The sequence below is a fragment of the Micropterus salmoides genome, unplaced genomic scaffold (genome assembly GCF_014851395.1).
Source record: "Micropterus salmoides isolate LMB-PRFRI ecotype aquatic unplaced genomic scaffold, ASM1485139v1 Ms_hic_scaffold_3, whole genome shotgun sequence".
Classification (NCBI taxonomy): Eukaryota; Metazoa; Chordata; class Actinopteri; order Centrarchiformes; family Centrarchidae; genus Micropterus; species Micropterus salmoides.
The window spans coordinates 40,044,665-40,064,270 of record NW_024042261.1 but is presented as its reverse complement, the minus strand read 5'-3'; the positions used below and the strand labels follow the sequence as shown (position 1 = coordinate 40,064,270).

General features: G+C 44.7%; 1 protein-coding gene across 1 annotated transcript in view; it reads right to left on the bottom strand.

The window, feature by feature from the left end:
* Nucleotides 1-19,606, bottom strand: part of plekhg2 (pleckstrin homology domain containing, family G (with RhoGef domain) member 2) — a 125,878-nt gene that overhangs the window by 38,773 nt on the left and 67,499 nt on the right. Inside the window, exons 5-6 of the mRNA XM_038692564.1 lie at nucleotides 4,627-4,693; nucleotides 2,029-2,075 (exon numbers count right to left, since the gene is read on the bottom strand). Coding sequence (XP_038548492.1) covers nucleotides 2,029-2,075; nucleotides 4,627-4,693 — 114 coding nt within the window. The remainder of the gene's footprint in view (nucleotides 1-2,028; nucleotides 2,076-4,626; nucleotides 4,694-19,606) is intronic.

Sequence of the window (19,606 nt, the reverse complement as noted above, 5' to 3'; positions counted from 1 at the left end):
TCACAATTTAATTTTGCGAGTTCTCGTGGCGCGAGATCTCGTCACAACCCTACTAAATGACTTGTCACATGTTCATGTTCATGAAAGGAACAATAAAAACTGCTGTGTGACTCTTTTCATTTAGTTTAAAGAAGAATCAAAAAAACATCCAGCGTCAAAATTTTGGACTTTGTGTCTGAATCAAAAACAACATGTTGGTTTTGTGACAAAAGTGAGATGCGCACGCACACACACACTCTCTACAAGATGTGCACACATACTGCAGCTAAACATCTGTCAGAAAGTTTGAGGAGGTTGTGTGTGTGATGTGCTGGATGAGATACAGCTCCTGCTCCAAACTCTTCGTCTGCTCCATAAAACAGACCTCTCGGCACCTCCGCTCTCCTCACTCTCCCTTTATTTTACTTCGTTTTATGTTTCTACTAAAACACATTTACTCTCGTCATAAAACAGACGCTTCACACACCCTCGCTCGCCGTCGGTGAGGAGAGTCCGTTTAGCAGCAACAGACAGAAGAAAAATGCACATTTTCTCACTGTTTGTGTTGACGTTTCGTGGCACGGTTTCAACATGTTTCAGCATCGAACTCACTCTGGTCATAAAAGAATCTCAACTAAAAGAAGATAAAACAAAACAGTAGAGTCCTGCTGGCGCTCGCTACAGGCTGCAGTGTTCATTACAGCCACAACAGTAAAGTGTTGGACAGAACTAACAAGATAATCAGTGGACTCATTGATCTATTCTCAGGGCCTGATTTCCTCTGTGTGAGTAAAAACGTGTGCAAACTTCACATCACCAGCAAATTAACACGTGGGCTGATCTGAACGGTGTGCACGCAGAATGACGTCTTCTAAAAGTGCCAGATAGCACCTGTTGTTCATTTACTTTGCCTTAATGAATATGGAATTCGAGGCGTTTCAGTTTTATTGTGCCAAGTAATGGGAGGGTAACATACAAATACATTTATTTACTACACGCAGTGTGATCTAACACGCCTAAACGCAATTTCATGTGAGTGCAACAGCATCTGTAATTAATACGTTTGACAGGAAGGCGCAAAAGCCAAGTGTTGCAGAGATGGCTGCTGTTATCGATGTGAGGAGACACGTGATGAAAGAAAACTGATTCTATACTATTATTCAATACAATTATTTAATTTTATTTATTTGATAAACTATCTAACTATGAAGCACGACCTGCTGGCATTTCCTGGCATCTGGGTCATTCCAGCACACTGTCGCTGTTTCTGCTGGGGTTTCCCAAAGCAGTTTTTCAGGGGTGCCAAGTACTTAGTGCAATCTCAGGCAGGACGGGCAGGTACAGACGATTTCCACATCCTCGGGATGCACTTAATAAAACAAACCAAGGTTTTTGAGCAGCGGCTGCTTTCCCTCCCGACTCGCATGGTGGAAACCATTAAAAGACGCAAAACCCTCGTTTAAATACTGCCACCTCCGTTGTGTTTGCTCCTGTCGTCATCTACGCAATAATTCTTAGTTAATCACCCATAACAGGAACTAAAATTGCACGTGCAATATTTTAGAACGCACTCGCACTTTAGTCCTTTTTATTCGGGGTGTTAGTAAATCCGGTCCTAAGAGTCTTACCATTAGGGGAGCGGGTAATGCAAAGTTTGTCCTCAGGGTGGCGCTAGAGGAGAGGTCGGGAATCTTTCAAATCTAAAGGATTCATTCTGGGGAGCAAGTATATCTACAAATCTAAATACTGATCTGCTGTGGATGTTCTCTGCAAACACAATGCAAATAAAGGAAAGACAAACTTAAATAGTTCTCTTAATCCTCCACTGTACTCATGTCTCGGCTTTTGTCCTGTGCTCTCACATTATCCACTGACAAATTATTTACTTATTTCACAAGCTTTTTACAACCCCAATCCTGCAGAATAGCAGCATGTGACACTGACAGGATGTGTTTGACAGAGAGTGAACCCAAGCGCATCTTTAACACACAGCAAACACACTCCCAACAGGCAATAAGTCCAGACTAATTTAATTAATTTTGCACTTACTTGGGGTAGTTCATGCAGTAGAGTGTGTAGATGTCGAAGGCTTCACTCTAAAGAAAGGAGGAGAAAGAAAGCAACAAACATCATCAAGAAGAACAGATTTCTATATTTTATACTGCTATATCTGTGAATAATATTATTACTCTCGTATCTGTTTATATATTTGTTCCCATTAAATAGATTTATGTATCAGGGAGCATGTGCAGTTAGAGATATTCTCTAATCTCTACCTGAGGTCTCTGGACAGGTAGAACCACCGAAGCAAGGTTTAACAAGAAGATTTAGGACACAATCTGCCACTCTCTCTTCCATCACCATCTCTGTTACTCCTACTGCTGTCCTTTAATTTTGTAATCTATCACTTCCTGTCAGTCAGTCAGGAGGTCACAGAGAAAGACAGCACTGTGTTAGACACTCACACAGGTCTTTAAATAACTCTAACAGTTTAATCTAATGTCCTCTGCTTTACAACAGACAAGTACGTGAAAGTATTACAGAAAAGATAATTATTCTAGTAGAATAAAGGACACGCAGTTTGATTAAGTTTAGGCCAAGCAGGAAGCTTCCGGTCTGAGAAGGGAAGCGAGAGCGGAAGTCCCTTAAACCTGCGTCCTCTCCAGCAGCCAGCAGGGGGCGACTCCAGCAGAAAGAAGTGTGATTGTATAGAAGTCTGTGAGAAAATGTTTCTACTTGTCAGCTGATTTATTCCCTCAGTAAACACTTTCCTGATGAGTTTCTGGTCTCAGTCGCTAGTTTCAAGTCTTCTTCAACACAGCATGATGTTCATTTAGTAAATTATGGTCCCATTTAGAGGAACAGAGACCAGGAAGCAGGGGAGGCTTTAGGGCGGGATTATCTATGATTTAGAATTTAACCAGCACCGCTGAAGAAGCGAATTAGGAGTCGGCTGTTCACTTTCTCTGGTGAGCACATTTAGTTTTAAGACTCTTGTTCGCTAGACAAAGTTATTATATATAAGTTAAAATGACAGTTAATGTGAATTACAGATGCACCTAATATGGCCGCTGGTTGCAAAAACTCCCCTATCGGCCAAACTCGAGGCTTCAAAACGGCGGTCCACAAACCAACGGGTTCCGTCACCATGACTACGTCCACTTCTTATATACAGTCTGTGGATTGACCTCTGTTAAAGAACTTTGCCAACAAAACGCAGTCACCAGGGCTCTCAAGTTTTATCAAAAGTTTGGAGTGAGATTACATCTGTTAGAGGAGGAGCTGCTCAAATATGTGCAACCCACCCAATTCTCTCAGGTTTTTGCTGCTAGCAGTTAAATTCTACCTTTTGTTCATAATTGACCAGCACAAATAGAAATTATAACAGCAGGTTAATCTGACAAACACACTTATATTTCAAAAATACAAATGTATTCTATACTTATGGGCTCCTATACTTAAAGCACTTACCGGCTCTGACACTTAGTACAGAGAAAGCTATGAACTCGGCATAAAACACTGTATGCCTGCGCCTCGTCCACTAATTGTATAGCGGCCACCTAAATTTCTGTCCTTCCCTTTGTAAAAATAAAGACATTTACACCATAAATTGGTGCAGAAAATGTCTCCAGGAAATTAAGTGTTTAATGCTCAGGTGCGTTTCTTTATGATAATTTCATAACAAACTGCTGAGTCAGTAGTTAGCTCAGTTGGTACAGTGCAGGACTTGCAGGATTTGCATCCCGACAGTTGCAGGTTTGATCCCCACACTTTGTAAAGTTTATTATTCTTCTTTTGTGTTTTTTTAAATCATTCTCTTCAACAAAGTTGTTATGTAGAGATTCAGATGAATCCAATCACACATTTCCTGACGGCTGTTTCAAAGGTTCTGAAGTAGCCGTCAGTAAATGTGTAGTTAAATGGATTCCCCTGAATGAGAAGTGGATGAATTTCCTCTGCCTGGGAATGATGGGAAATGAAAAGTCCATAGGTTGAATGTGGACCAATCACCGGGATGCGCACGCTCCAGCACGTGATTAATTGTGAGCATGTGAATCAGTCGTCTTCATAACAACTTTGTTGAAGAGGAATATGAAAAAGATTTTTTTTTTTAAATGGTCTTCCATGAGGATCAAACTATGAGTCCTGTGCTTTACCAACTGAGCTAATCAGTGACACTGAGAGCATCTTGCAATTACCATTAAGTAACCTTTATGTTAAACTCAGGAGGATCAGGAGAAAACTACCCCGTTATAACGGGGAAATGGAGTTAAAGAAAGATATGAATTGATGGCCTCTTAGGGCTTCCGTATGATCTCACTCTTGGACTAAAATGTTGGTCAGATAGTCGTCACTGTCCAGAGACCTGCAGTCAGCTGCTCAGGAAACACTTCCATCCTTTCTCTGTGCTGTAACATGTGAGAACAATACCACTACTGTCCGACACACACACACACGTCTAAATGTATTGACTCGGTGAGGGTTTGATCCGCAGCAGTAGCTGGTTAGTGAAATGACGTATGTGATTTTGTGGAGTGAATGGAGGGTCCAGTTCTACCGGTGGTTTACAGGGTGTTTGGGCTTTACTGGGTCATGTTTCCTGTCAGCTAACAGCCTCTCACACACACACAGCTGTACTGTACTCACCCTTTCTACGAAGCACTCGGCGATGGCTGCAGCGTGAGGACTCCTCTCTAAATCCTCCAGGAGATCACTGAGGAGACACAGACAGGAAGTTAGAGGGACTCTTCTTTCACATGTTTGTGCCACGCGGCCAGAGGTACGTACGGAAGCCCTGAGTGGCCATCGATTCATATCTTTATTTTACTCTGAGATACTCTGAGATAATTATCTCGTGATCTCGAGATAACGAACTGTCGGCAGGTGTGTTTCTTTACGATAATTTTCATTATAACTTGCAGAGTCAGCATTTAGTTCAGTTGGTAGAGTGCAGGACTTGCATCCAAAGGGTTGCAGGTTTGACCCCCTCACTTTGCAAAGTTTTTTTATTCTTCTTTTGTGTTTTTTTTAATCGTTCTCTTCAACAAAGTTGTTATGAAGAGATTCAGGGGAATCCAATCCATTTCCCGACGGCTGTTTCAAAGGCTCTGAAGTAGCCGTCAGGAAATGTGTAGTTAAATGGATTCCCCTGAATTAGAAGCGGATGAATTTCCTCTGCCTGGGAATGATGGGTAATGAAAAGTCCATAGGTTGATGAATGTGGAATATGAATATGAATTTTTTTTAAAGTTGGTCTTCCATGAGGATCCAACTCACAATCTTAAGAGCTAATCAGTGACACTAAATCCACCTTGAATTTACCATTAAGAAACGTTCTTGCCAACCCCTGTGTTAAACTACTGATCACGAGAAAATGATCCCGCTATCACGGGAAAACGGAGTAAAATAAAGATATGAATCGATGGCCGCTTAGGGCTTCCGTAGGTACGAACACACCTGGACACTGCAGCCATATGTGATAGCTGATTCGCTCCCATTCATCTACAAGAGCATCACTGGTGTCCAGGTTCACAGTCGGTGTTGGATGGGGTTTAGGTCAGAGCTCTCTGCTGGCCAGTTCTTACCCACATGCACAAGGCGACAAGATCACATGATAACAACAGAGCAAAACCCCATCCACCAGGAAAACTGCCAGATGCAGTTGAACTAGTTGCCCTGGAGGACCTCGAGTAAATATTCTTCTTTGTCAAAGTCACCAAATACATGAACAAAGAACTGAGAATGAAAGCTTTGCGTGAATGACTCCAGGACCAAATTTCATCCCACACTCAACCCATGATGATGACGCTGACCACCCGCTGATGCCTACGTTACAGGTCTGGAGTCGTAACTGATCCGCATTAAATACAGTTTCCTTACCTTTGTTGCTATTCAGCTATTCTTTCAGTCATGTTGGGCTGCAGGTCTCTGGGCTCATGATAACTTACTGTACATAAAATGATCAGAATGCAGCGAGGTATACAGAGATTAAATGTGGAAAAACAATGGCCAATTTATACTTCTGCATCAAATCTACACCATAGGTACACGATACTCTACGTTGTTGCTGATGTGCACCTCCCCAAAAGTTTTACTGCACATCGCGGCGACGCAGACGGCAAGAAGAGTGAATTTCCATCTTCCTTTGTCAGCTCAAGCTTCGTACACACCGTCTCCTCCGATGCCTTCTGTCATTTCTGCGTTTTAAGTCATTTCACTAAAAGTAACTGCTGTTCGACATCGATCAGCTCCAACATGATCCACTCAGTTTCAGCCGCCACTGTTTGTAGTGGCTTAAACTTATGAAGAAGAAGAAGAAGGAACTCAACACAGAGGAACACAGGAACCCCACCGCCAACTAGCGTTTTAGCTGCAGAGCAACGCCGACACCAACGCACAAGTATAAACCCCCCCAAAGGCACATAACCAGCGTAAGCTTGACGCAAGTATTAATCTGCCCTCTGAGCAGTGATGTCAGCAGATGACCTAAGGTTTGGTATCAGTATCGGGGGAGAAACTGTTAGATAGGTGCATCCATAATTACAGTAAATGCATTCATCTGAAGCCCATTGAGTGTCTATGATAAAGCTCTGTATATAAATGTAATCCAGTATTGTTATTATTACCCCGTGTCTGCACCTTCTCATGTTGGGTCCTGCAGGACCTGCAGGATCCTGTTCCTGCTACAGCCCTCCAGAATGAAGCGTATTGACAAGCACAGATAGAAACCAGCATCACGAGGTCACATTTCTCCCACAGCTTTAGTAAATCTCTGATTCACGGCCAGTTTGCTTTGCTGGGAGCCATGGAAAATATTCAACAAGATAATAGAAAAAATCCTGTTGCAGTTACCGTGCAGTCGGTGTGGAAACACATGAAGGTTAGTGTGACACCAAACTGACTCCAGGACCTGGAGACTGTTACAGCTGGCAGACGTTCACCAAGAAAACTCTGCCTCCATTCCCACAATCCCGCTACACACACACACACATTAATGTCCACAAGCCATTTCTTTATCTCGCCATCTTAATTCTCTTGTATCCATCCATCTGTTTCAGCCAAGACTACTCCCAGCCCTGCGAACACACACATTCATGCACAGTGCACTCCAAAAGAGATTTACATCCATAAAGAAGTCGAGATCCCTTAAAAATACCGGAATGTGTAACAGTAACCTGTTTGTGTGTCTGAACCCTGACCAGGAGTACAGCCCGGGTTCAAACCTTTGACCTCTGACCCCAGTTTTTCTGCTCTTTATATTGATCACAGTAACATCTGTTACATCTGCTCATTTCCTGGTTAACGAGGATATAAAAACACCGATCAGATCGTCTCGAAGCCTAACGTGGCCTCTGTGGGATCCACACACAGGAAAATGAAAACCTGGACACCAGATTGAACACTACAGAACTCAACTGGACTCAGACGAGGGCCTCAAACAAAAGTGTTTGTTTTGTTGTTTTTGTTTTCTCTCTCATGTTTAATTTTCACTTCTATACCTGTGTTAGCAACACGTTCTCACTCCCGACTCGTCACGTACTGACGCCGGGTCAAGGCACTTTGGCGTCGCTTTCACACGTTTAAGGCTCCACGATAAAGTTAGCAACGCTTAGCAACGTCAAACATGCAACGTCCGGTTACATTTCAAAATAAATAGCGTTTCGAAACATCGGCATTTTGAAACGGCACATTATTAAAGTCATCAAACGTTGCTGTTTGGTTAGGTTTAGGTACAAAAAGTACTTGGTTAAGGTTCAGAAAAGATCATCTAAGTTAACAACAGGGCTGCAACTAACGACTATTTTGATAGTCGATTAATCTATCGATTACTGAAACGAATAGTCGACTATTCGGATTATGAATCGCAAAATGACACAATGCCTCTCATTTAGCTATTTAAATTAAACCTGAGGTTGTTTTAGGCATATGCTAATTAACAGTCAAGTATAGAACTGTATAGAAAACGTTTCAGCTCATAACGTGAAGTAACACGGCTTTAACGTGAAGCTAGCTCGCTAACTAGCTTACCGAGACGAGTCGTCATCGTCCACAGAGACACAACGTTACGCGCCTCCTCTTCAGACCTCCGCTGTTTCCAGGAGAGCTTTGCTGCAGTTCACGACCTTTCTGGCTGAGTGAAGAGTGAAACGCTGCCACACTCTGGAGGTTTTAGGTGGTGAAGGTGTTACTGCAGCTCTGATGTCGTTTTAGCAACTTTACTGTTCGCATCACTTCACTCCGTTCAGCTGACGCTGTCGCTACGATGACGTCATGAACGAATCGATTATTAAATTCGTTGGCAACAAATTTAATAATCGATTTTTGTCGACTACGTCGATTATTTGTGGCACCCCTAGCTAACAACAGACCTCCAGCGGACGGCCTCTAACAGGAGGTCTGTTGTCGGCATGATAGTGTTAAAATGAAACACAGCAGTAGCGCTGATAAGATGGAGTCAACAAATGAAGTTTAAAGTGAAGGTATGCGGCTGCTCAGAGAATGTACCGCACGGGCCTGACTCGAAGCGGCTGACGAGGAGGTTAAAGCCCGTGGCCACTGGTGTCAGTTACCAGTGCGTGTCTTAAGGTGTCGGGAGTGAAGTTTACTCGCTGCACGGCCTCGCTGGCTTCCGTCAAACGGGCTAATACAAGACCAAAGCAAGGCAAGTCTGAAATTTGGAAAAGTGACTGCAATGATTTATGTCGGTTTTTCTGAACGTTTAGCGTAGCCCAAACATTTGTGTCCCTTTTTTACTCTGCATGTCACAATGTTTGCGGGCGGTAATGGTCACAAAATCAACGGGAGAGGGATCAAGAAAACAGTCCAAATAACTTGTGGAGTGTTAAGAACTATTTTGTTCATCTTTCTACATTTAGAAATACTTTGTAGTTCTAGTTTAACCCTAACCCTCCAACCACCTCCTTAACTCTTTTCTGTTAAATATAAACCTGCCTTTACCGTCACAAACTGGCGCTACAGGGCTTCCCCCACTGCGCTGAACTATGACGCTACAGGGATCCTCAGTGCGTTACAAACTGACGCCGATGGGTCTCGACCATGTGTCCATACGAGGCAGAACGAGTTGGTGTTGAGTGTCTTTCTCTGAAACAGGCCACTGAGGGAAAAGCTCTGATTTAACCTTGGCTCAGTCCTCAAGCCATTGGTTTTGTTTATATATGTTTTTTGTAAGTTGTTTCCTTTTTTTTCGTTCACATCACATTAAAAACCGTGAGATCGCACAGACAGTGTGAGACACACCTTAGTGATTTTCTGGCAGCTGAAGTTCAAGCAAACTGATCTGATATATGACCTCCACTCCACACACGATCAACTCGACACATACGAACACTCGGTCAAGTCAAGACCCCGTGGAGCCGCTTTTTAACGCCCTGGTCCCCTTTAGCGTAGTTTTTGCATGCATAGGGCTTTGTGGTCAACTTAGCAAGAATACATATGCAGCGTCAGGTTAGACTTTCAAAATAAAAGTAGTTGTTCATCTTGTACTTCTCTTATATTATCTAAAAAAACCAACAGAATATTTTTATCTGATTGCTCAATGAATTGTCAGCAAATCATTCAAACTAAGCCACATTTATATTTTACACTTAATCTGGTTTGACTTTTCCTCATCATTATAATAAATACTTCCCTGCTTGCGTATGTGTTGAGGACGTTTAAAGACCTTTGTGCAGCAGAAGCTGGTCGTTTCCCCAGCGTACGGTAAAAAGATAACACGCAGACCTCGAGCAGTAAAATGAACTTCTGGAACAATCGACTGAGAAGGTCACTTTTTGTTGCGAGGCAGAAACACTGATGACTATCTGAAAAGTGCAGCTCGCTGAACAATATGTCAGGAAACGCTGGAGCTGCTGGAGCCTCGGTGATTTTACTGCAAAACATATTTTACATTACATCAGACAGCTGTAAACCAGACGGGAGAGAGAAACACCGACAGCGAACTGATGAGTCCAAATATCTGACGAGAGTTTAAAGGGGTCCGTAAATCTGGAGAGGAGAGGAGAGGAGGAGAGGAGACAAGGAAAGGAGAGGAGGAGAGTGACGTGAGGAGAGGAGAAGAAATGAGGAGAGGAAATGAGAGAGGTGTGGTGAGGAAACAAGGAGAGGAGAGGAGAGAGGAAATGAGGGAAGGGGAGGAGACGCGAGGAGAGGAAACCAGAGAAGAGAAGGTAACAAGAGGACAGGAGAGACAAAAGGACAGGAAATGAGGAGAGGAGAGATGGGGGGGAGGAAACAAGAGGAGAGACGAGGAGGAGAGTGACGTGAGGAGAAGAGAAGAAACGAGGAGAGGAGAGGAGGAGAGACAAGAGAAGAGGAAACAAGGAGAGGTGACAAGGAGAAGAGAGGAGGAAAGGAGAGGAGAGAGACGTGAGGAGAGGAAACCAGAGAAGAGAAGGTAACAAGAGGACAGGAGAGACAAAAGGACAGGAAATGAGAGGAGAGATGGGGGGGAGGAAACAAGAGGAGAGGAGAGACGAGAAGAGAGGAAACGAGGAGAGGAGACAAGGGGAACCAGAAAGTTTGACTTGGCTCTCTTTAGACAGACAGGAGGGCTGTCAAAGCATCATGGGAGATGTAGTTGTTGTTTTACAGTATCGAGGTCATTTTACAGTCTGAGAGCAGATCTCTGAGTTTGGAAGCTTCAGAGTTCACAGCGAGGGCCAGCGAGAGCCAGCGAGGGCCAGCAGTGACCAGCGAGGGCCAGCGAGGGCCAGCGAGGGCCAGCGAGGGCCAGCGGTGACCAGCGAGGGCCAGCGAGGGCCAGCGGTGACCAGCGAGGGCCAGCGAGGGCCAGCGAGGGCCAGCGGTGACCAGCGAGGGCCAGCGAGGGCCAGCGGTGACCAGCGAGGGCCAGCAAGAGTAGACGATAGTCAGCAGATTAAATCAGACACGTATCAGGTCACACCACAGACCTTTCACTGCATTCTTAGTTAATGAGCTGAAATCAAGTCTGTCATTATCACACACACACACACACACACACACACACACACACACACACTCTCCTCTGGCGTCGGGCCTCATTTTGTGGCCGGCGGACATCATTAGTGGGGGATTGTGGGAGAGGAAAAGGGAATTCTGGGTGTTTTTCTTTCTGTTTTTTATGGCTTGACCACAGAGGAAGGAGGGGGGGTGGCTGGTAGAGAGACACTGACAGACAGAGAGAGAGAGAGAGAGAGAGAGAGAGACCAAGCCACAATAAAACAGTTTAATATGATCGAGAGAAAATGAAGAAAATAAAGAGACAGACAGACAGACAGAGGACACAGGGTCAGAACGAAGACATCAGGGATCAATTACAGCGGATGACTAGGGACAGAGACAAATAGAAGACAGGATAGATACTGTGAGAAAATAAGAAACACAAAAGAGAGCTGTTCACATACAGAACGAGTTTAAGTCAGGATCCTCCCTATTGAAATCAGGAGAGGAGGAAACAAGAGGAGAGGAAACGAGGAGAGGAGGGGACAAGAGGAGAGGAAACGAGGAGAGGAGGGGACAAGAGGAGAGGAAACGAGGAGAGGAGGGGACAAGAGGAGAGGAAACGAGGAGAGGAGGAAACAAGAGGAGAGGAAACGAGGAGAGGAGGAAACAAGAGGAGAGGAAACGAGGAGAGGAGGAAACAAGAGGAGAGGAAACGAGGAGAGGAGGGGACAAGAGGAGAGGAAACGAGGAGAGGAGGGGACAAGAGGAGAGGAAACGAGGAGAGGAGGAAACAAGAGGAGAGGAAACGAGGAGAGGAGGAAACAAGAGGAGAGGAAACGAGGAGAGGAGGAAACAAGAGGAGAGGAAACGAGGAGAGGAGGGGACAAGAGGAGAGGAAACGAGGAGAGGAGGGGACAAGAGGAGAGGAAACGAGGAGAGGAGGAAACAAGAGGAGAGGAAACGAGGAGAGGAGGGGACAAGAGGAGAGGAAACGAGGAGAGGAGGAAACAAGAGGAGAGGAAACGAGGAGAGGAGGGGACAAGAGGAGAGGAAACGAGGAGAGGAGGAAACAAGAGGAGAGGAAACGAGGAGAGGAGGGGACAAGAGGAGAGGAAACGAGGAGAGGAGGGGACAAGAGGAGAGGAAACGAGGAGAGGAGGAAACAAGAGGAGAGGAAACGAGGAGAGGAGGGGACAAGAGGAGAGGAAACGAGGAGAGGAGGAAACAAGAGGAGAGGAAACGAGGAGAGGAGGGGACAAGAGGAGAGGAAACGAGGAGAGGAGGAAACAAGAGGAGAGGAAACGAGGAGAGGAGGGGACAAGAGGAAAGGAGAGACAAAAGGGGAGGAAACGAGGAGAGGAGGGGACAAGAGGAGAGGAGAGACAAAAGGAGAGGAAACAAGGAGAGAAGGCAAGGAGAGAAGAGGAGGAAACAAGAAGAGATGAATGTCATGATCCTGTCTGTGTGTCTTGTTTGGGAGTCTGAGTTTAGTTCCATGTCCTTAGTTCATGTTTTGGTGTTCATTCCTGGTCCTTGTTTGTATTATTGTGATTTGGTCTCCTGTGTACTCTGTGTTCTAGTTCTGTGTTCTCGTTTAGGTTCTGGTTCTTTGTAACTTGTGTGTGTTTCTGTCTTCTTGGTTATTCACTCTGCCCCATGTCTGCTTGTCTAGTGTTCTCTCTGTTTCCCCCTGCTGTCTCTCTGTCTCTGCCTCGTTAGCCCTGATCCCGCTCACCTGTGTTGCTCCCGCCCCGCTCGTTAGTCCCTGTGTATATGTATGCCTGCTTGTCTCTCCAGTCTTTGTCACGTCCTTGCGTCTACGTTGAGTGTTCTGCGTGGTGCTCTGTTCCCTGGATTTCTGGTTTGTTCCCCCATTTTGGATTACTCTGTCTTTGTGTTGGATTTGCCTTCTTCTGGATTACCTTTGTTTCGACCCTTGCTCCGAGCTTCCACGTAAGCCTGTTTAGTTATTTGAATAAACTTTATTTTGAACTGCATCCTCCTCTCGCCTCGCCATTGTCTGCATTTGGGTCCTCACCTCAGTCTGCACTCAGCACCCCGATCAGTGACAATGAAATCAGGAGAGGAGGAAACAAGAGGAGAGGAGGGGACAAGAGGAAAGGAGAGACAAAAGGGTGAGGAAACGAGGAAGAAGAGGAGGAACGTCCCCGAGGAGCGCTGACGACTCGCCCGCCCAGAATGCTGCGTTCAGGAACACAGAAAGATGTGACAGTAGGTTGCTCAACCCGATCTCATCTCAGGCGTCACATATACACGCTTTGGAAAAGCTGCGTCTACTGTACGCAAAACGGCGATTTTGCGTGTACAGGTGCTGGTCATGTAATTAGAATATCATCAAGAAGTTGATTTATTTCAGTATCCCATTCAAAAAGTGAAACTTGTATAATGTACACATTCATTCCACACAGACTGATCAAGTGTTCATTCATTTAATTTTGATGATTATATCTGACAACTGACAACAAAAACCCCAAAATCAGTATCTCAGAAAATTAGAATATTGTGAAAAGGTTCAATATTGAAGACACCTGGTGCCACACTCTAATCAGCTAATTAACTCAAAACACCTGCAAAGGCCTTTAAATGGTCTCAGTCTAGTTCTGTAGGCTACACAATCATGGGGAAGACCGCTGACTTGACTGCTGTCCAAAAGACGACCATTGACACCTTGCACAAGGAGGGCAAGACACAAAAGGTCATTGCTAAAGAGGCTGGCTGTTCACAGAGCTCTGTGTCCAAGCACATTAATAGAGAGGCGAAGGGAAGGAAAAGATGTGGTAGAAAAAAGTGTACAAGCAATAGGGATAACCGCACCCTGGAGAGGATTGTGAAACAAAACCCATTCAAAAATGTGGGGGAGATTCACAAAGAGTGGACTGCAGCTGGAGTCAGTGCTTCAAGAACCACCACACACAGACGTATGCAAGACATGGGTTTCAGCTGTCGCATTACACAAGACACAGCGTCAGAAGCGTCTCGCCTGGGCTAAAGACAAAAAGGACTGGACTGCTGCTGAGTGGTCCAAAGTTATGTTCTCTGATGAAAGTAAATTTTGCATTTCCTTTGGAAATCAAGGTCTCAGAGTCTGGAGGAAGAGAGGAGAGGCACAGAATCCCCGTTGCTTGAAGTCCAGTGTAAAGTTTCCACAGTCAGTGATGGTTTGCGGTGCCATGTCATCTGCTGCTGTTGGTCCACTGTGTTTTCTGAGGTCCAAGGTCAACGCAGCCGTCTACCAGGAAGTTTTAGAGCACTTCATGCTTCCTGCTGCTGACCAACTTTATGGAGATGCAGATTTCATTTTCCAACAGGACTTGGCACCTGCACACAGTGCCAAAGCTACCAGTACCTGGTTTAAGGACCGTGGTATCCCTGTTCTTAATTGGCCAGCAAACTGGCCTGACCTTAACCCTATAGAAAATCTATGGGGTATTGTGAAGAGGAAGATGCGATACGCCAGACCCAACAATGCAGAAGAGCTGAAGGCCACTATCAGAGCAACCTGGGCTCTCATAACACCTGAGCAGTGCCACAGACTGATGGACTCCACGCCACGCCGCATTGCTGCAGTAATTCAGGCAAAAGGAGCCCCAACTAAGTATTGAGTGCTGTACATGCTCATACTTTTCATGTTCATACTTTTCAGGTGGCCAACATTTCTAAAAATCCTTTTTTTTGTATTGGTCTTAATATTCTAATTTTCAATACTTTAACAGGCTGATACTGAATTTGGGATTTTCATTAGTTGTCAGTTTTAATCATTACAATTAAATGAAATAAACATTTGAAATATATCAGTCTGTGTGGAATGAACGAATATAATATCCAAGTTTCACTTTTTGAATGGAATTACTGAAATAAATCAACTTTTTGATTTTGATTATATGACCAGCACCTGTATATGATACGCTGCAGTTTGCAATAGCGTTGCAACACAAAGGAGGCTAACCCTACAGCTGTGCACATCGGCCGTAAGGGTTAGCTGGTCGTAATGCATATATTTACTGACTTTGGTTTAGGCACTAACTTATGCCATGGTTGAGGTTAGGGAAGTTGCCTCGGGGGGGCTGTCAACTCCTTAAACAAAAACATCGCTAGCTAGCTAGCTAGTTAGTTAGCAACCGGAAGTGCTTCAGCTTTATTAGCACCAGGGGCGTCACATACACATGCGGCCTGGAGGCGTCTCGTACACGCGTACCTGGGGGGGCGTCTACTATACAATAGACACGGCTTTTCCTGAGCATGAGAACAGGCTGGCTTGCTGAAAATTGTTCACCAAATCCCAAATCCTTCACACTACGTCCAAGCAGAGTCTGAGTGTGCACTATATGTTCACACTGGAACCGTGATGCAGTGAAGTATACTCAAAGATCAGTGTCAATACGAGAAAAAAAAACAAGCTCTTGTTTTGGAAGAGAGGAACAACTCACAGCTGCAAAAAATTTAAATAAAGTGGGAACGGTGGCGAGACAGCGCCGGAAATATCTTGGAAAACAAAAAAATTTGTTTTTAAAAAACATTGTTTTCTGTTAATGAAATTTTAATGACAGTGGCGTTTGACCGCCCACATGTTATTATTCTCTGTTCACACGGTTCAGTCAGCCACATGGAGCAGATCGGATGTGAATCTATGAACAGCATTAATGTTAGAGGAGGACGGGCTTTTAAAAAGTTAATGTAAAACTGACTAAACAAAAGTTGCAGGGAAGGAAGGAAATCATTTTGAATTGCCTTCCACACAAAGAGTGTTTCATCTTCTATCTTTAAACTTGATTCATTTATTTATCTTTATTCGAAATGTTATTTGTGTCCTGCAGTACTTTTTAACAACCCCCCCCCAGCCGGGCCTTCACGCCTCAGCTGCACAACACACGCTATCATCATCTCTTTTCTTTTCTCAGGGGTTTTAGCTGCTAAATAAACAAACCTCACCCCGACCCCACATGACCCTGTGACCCCCAAAACCTGAGCTGGGGCCCTCCTATGCAGGTCGGGGCCAAGGTCTGGTTTTCCTCACACAGAGCGAGTCGACTCTTTAACAGAGTGATAAACAGCAGCTGACTGTGTGGCATCTGAGATATGCTGCTAAACTACACCGATGAGAGGAGGAGGAGGAGAGTTATATAAGAGAAATGTGATAAAAAAGAAAGAAGAAGAAACATAAGGGGAAAATAAAAGCATCAGCAGACAGCAAACTAAAACATGTCTTCTCTTGTATCCTCCTGATTTACTGTCTTGTTATTTTGGGGGAAAAGACACTTAAAATGAGGGTTTGAACAAACTTTCAGGCATTTATGAAATTTACACCACATGAAAAGTGAAAAAAGACGACGTCGCCAGATGTCAGGACATCAAATCTAAAGTTAGAAAGCTGTACTGAATAAAACACACTTCATCTCTGGATAAAGTAAATATGCTTGTTATGCAAACTGGCCCCATTCAGAGTTTTATCTATCATATACTTTGGAATTTAGTCATAACCCAGAGAACTATATGTCGAACTCTGAGTAGTCAAAAGGTGGTTCGGGCGTCTGGTAATGATGGCCCCCGGGCACCTCCCAAGGGAGGTGTTCCAGGCACGACCAGCTGGGAGGAGGCCTCTGAGAAGACCCAGGACCAGGTGTGGAGATTATACCTCCTCACTGGCCTGGGAAACGCCTCGGGATCCCCCAGTCAGAGCTGGTTAATGTGGCTCAGGAAAGGGAGGTTTGGGGTCCCCTGCCGGAGCTGCTGGCCCCGAGACCCGAAGATGGATGGATGGACATTTACTGACATAAACATTTACATTTTAAAAACTTTAAATAAACAATTTGGCAGTTTGATGTGTTTTATAAGACGATTAAAACCTTGATCTAATTTATTAACTAGTAACTACAGACGTTAAATCAATTTAGTGGAGCAGTAAAACTTCTCCTTGTGAGAGGTAGAAAGTAGCTTTTACTCCAGCAAAGAAACTGCACAGTTTCCAGCACTGATGATATATCACAGGAGCCCTGAATGCCTCTCTGTGACGGGGGTCTCCGAAGTCTAAGAGTTGGTGCGGGGCCAGAACAGCACAAAGCCTCAGTTCACCTCCTTCTTTTCACCAGGACGGTCCTGCAATCGGTGTCAGCGGCAGAGCCGAGATCAGCCTGCTGCAAACCGCCGCTCAGTCACAGGTGGAAGCAGCAGTGACGAAGCTGCAGCTCTGATACGACAGAGTCTCTGAGTCGGTCTGAGCCTCGAGTTCACCGATCCAACATAAATACTCGCAAACTATATACTGACAAACGCTAGTTGTGGGCTGAGGAATGCATCACGTGTGACGTTTGTGACCCTTAGTTTGCTAAAGGTGAAATCCTAAATCACAGTGAAATGCCAGAACACACACAGAGAAAGTTAAAAAAGACAAAAGATACAAATCAAGACAATAAAAAGAAGTGAACAAAAGATAACAAAGAAAGAAAGAAAGAATCACCACCGCTCACCAATCAATACACTAGTGTCTGACATCACTGATCACCGCTCATCAATCAGTCGGACTCAGCTGCTGCTGTCTTGGCCCAGTGCACCATGGGAAAACCGCACTGAAGATGATGTGGTTAAAGTCCCGGGAGACTGACTGTCTGCGTATGTGTCTGACTTCACTCTGTGTGAATGATCACAATGTGTGTGTGTGTGTGTGTGTGTTCACATCGCCGCTGTATTTCCGCTCCACTCATTAAAGCTTATTAATGACGAGCAGTAAATCTGCAAGTCCGCCTTAATGCATGAGCACACAGAGCAGAGCAGTTGGTGACAAAGAAGAGATTAAGTCTGTCCTAACAGACTTAATCTCTTAAACCACAGACTGTATACAAGAAGTGGGCGTAGTCATGGTGACGTCACCCGCTGGTTTGTGGACTGCCGTTTTGAAGCCTCGAGTTTGGCCTATAGGGCGCCGCCAAGTTTGAGTTTTTGCAGTTTTTGCACCGGACGTGACCATATTTGGACGAGACGGTGGAGCTAACGACCGTGTGCTGAGCTAGCTAGCTTGCTTAGCGAGATGCGTCTGTAATTTTAACAGGCTGATAAGTTTGTCTATAGAACAGCAGGCTTAAAACTAAACTTAAAACAGCCGACTCCTGATAAGCTTTTTCAACGGCGCTGGTTACATTTACACAGTGCCGAGGGTGCGAGTCACTCTAGTGTGACTGACAGGTCGCCATGGTAACGACGTGTTAATCATAGATAATCCCGCCCTAAAGCCTCCCCTGCTTCCTGGTCTCTGTTCCTCTAAATGGGACCATAATTTACTGAATGAACATCATGCTGTGTTGAAGAAGACTTGAAACTAGCGACTGAGACCAGAAACTCATCAGGAAAGTGTTTACTGAGGGAATAAATCAGCTGACAAGTAGAAACATTTTCTCAGAGACTTCTATACAATCACACTTCTTTCTGCAGCCGCTGGAGTCGCCCCCTGCTGGCTGCAGGAGAGAATGCAGGTTTAAGTCGCCCCCTGCTGGCTGCAGGAGAGAATGCAGGTTTAAGTCGCCCCCTGCTTCCCGCTTGTCTTTAAGTCAACAGACAGTGTCGTAAATTTCAAATAAAATAGTGATTTCACAAATAAAAGTCCTGCTCACTTAAGTAAATGTACAAAAGTATAATCGGCAAAAGGCATCAGAGAGGGAAATCAGAACTTTCCAGGGCCATTATTATTGCAACAAGTCCTCCAACCAAAACAACAACGTGTTGTTTTCTACATGCCTCTCATTGCCTTTCATATTGTTGGACAGCCACTAGGGGTCGCTGCCACAAAAAACGTAAATATGGGTCGTCATGGACTACGCACCCCTGTGAGCATTTATACTTGTGCGTTGGTGTCTGCGTCGCCAAAACGCTAGTTGGCGGTCAGGTTTCTAAGTTGCACTGTGTTGAGTTTCTTCTTCTTCTTCGTTGGTGTAGGCTGCTAAAAACTACTGACAGTGAGCGGATCGTGTTGGAGTCGGAGCTGATTACTTTTTGTGAAATTACTAAAGCGCAGAAACGAGAGAAGGCGCCTGAGAAGATGGTAGGAACATAGCGTTACTTTCGTCAGACGAAACTGACGACAACAAGACGAAGACAATGTCCTTAAACGCTGACTGTGACCATATTAACACGCAATATTGTTGACGGAAAATGATGAGACTAAGATGTAATTCATAAAATAAAAACGTTAATAAAATCTCTCTTTCTTTTTGTCAGTATAATGAAGAGACAAAATATTACAGGCCATATTTTCTCCCTCTAAATTTTCACTTGAACAGTTTGTTCATTCAGCTGTTTTCTTCTTCCTGTGCTTTGCACACCGGCCCACAGGGGCGACGCCTGGTGCACGAGGAAAATGTTACTGCAGAGGATGTGAACTCTGGTGATGAACACAACATGCTCGGGAGAAAGAGGCGCTTAGACATCAGCTCCCCTAAAAGCATCATTTGCGATATTTCGTAGGGTCTCTAAAATATTAACAGCTGCTTTATTACCATTAATCTCTATATTTCTCTGTCATCAGACTTCATCCAGCCAGAGGGAACGATCACCGGGCCGGTCGCTCCACGATCTCCTGGCCCTGCTCCGCCCCACTTCCTCTCCGCTACGGGTCGTGTCGTTACTACGACCGACGCGCTGTGAACGGTTCGTGTTGGATGAATATTAATCACAA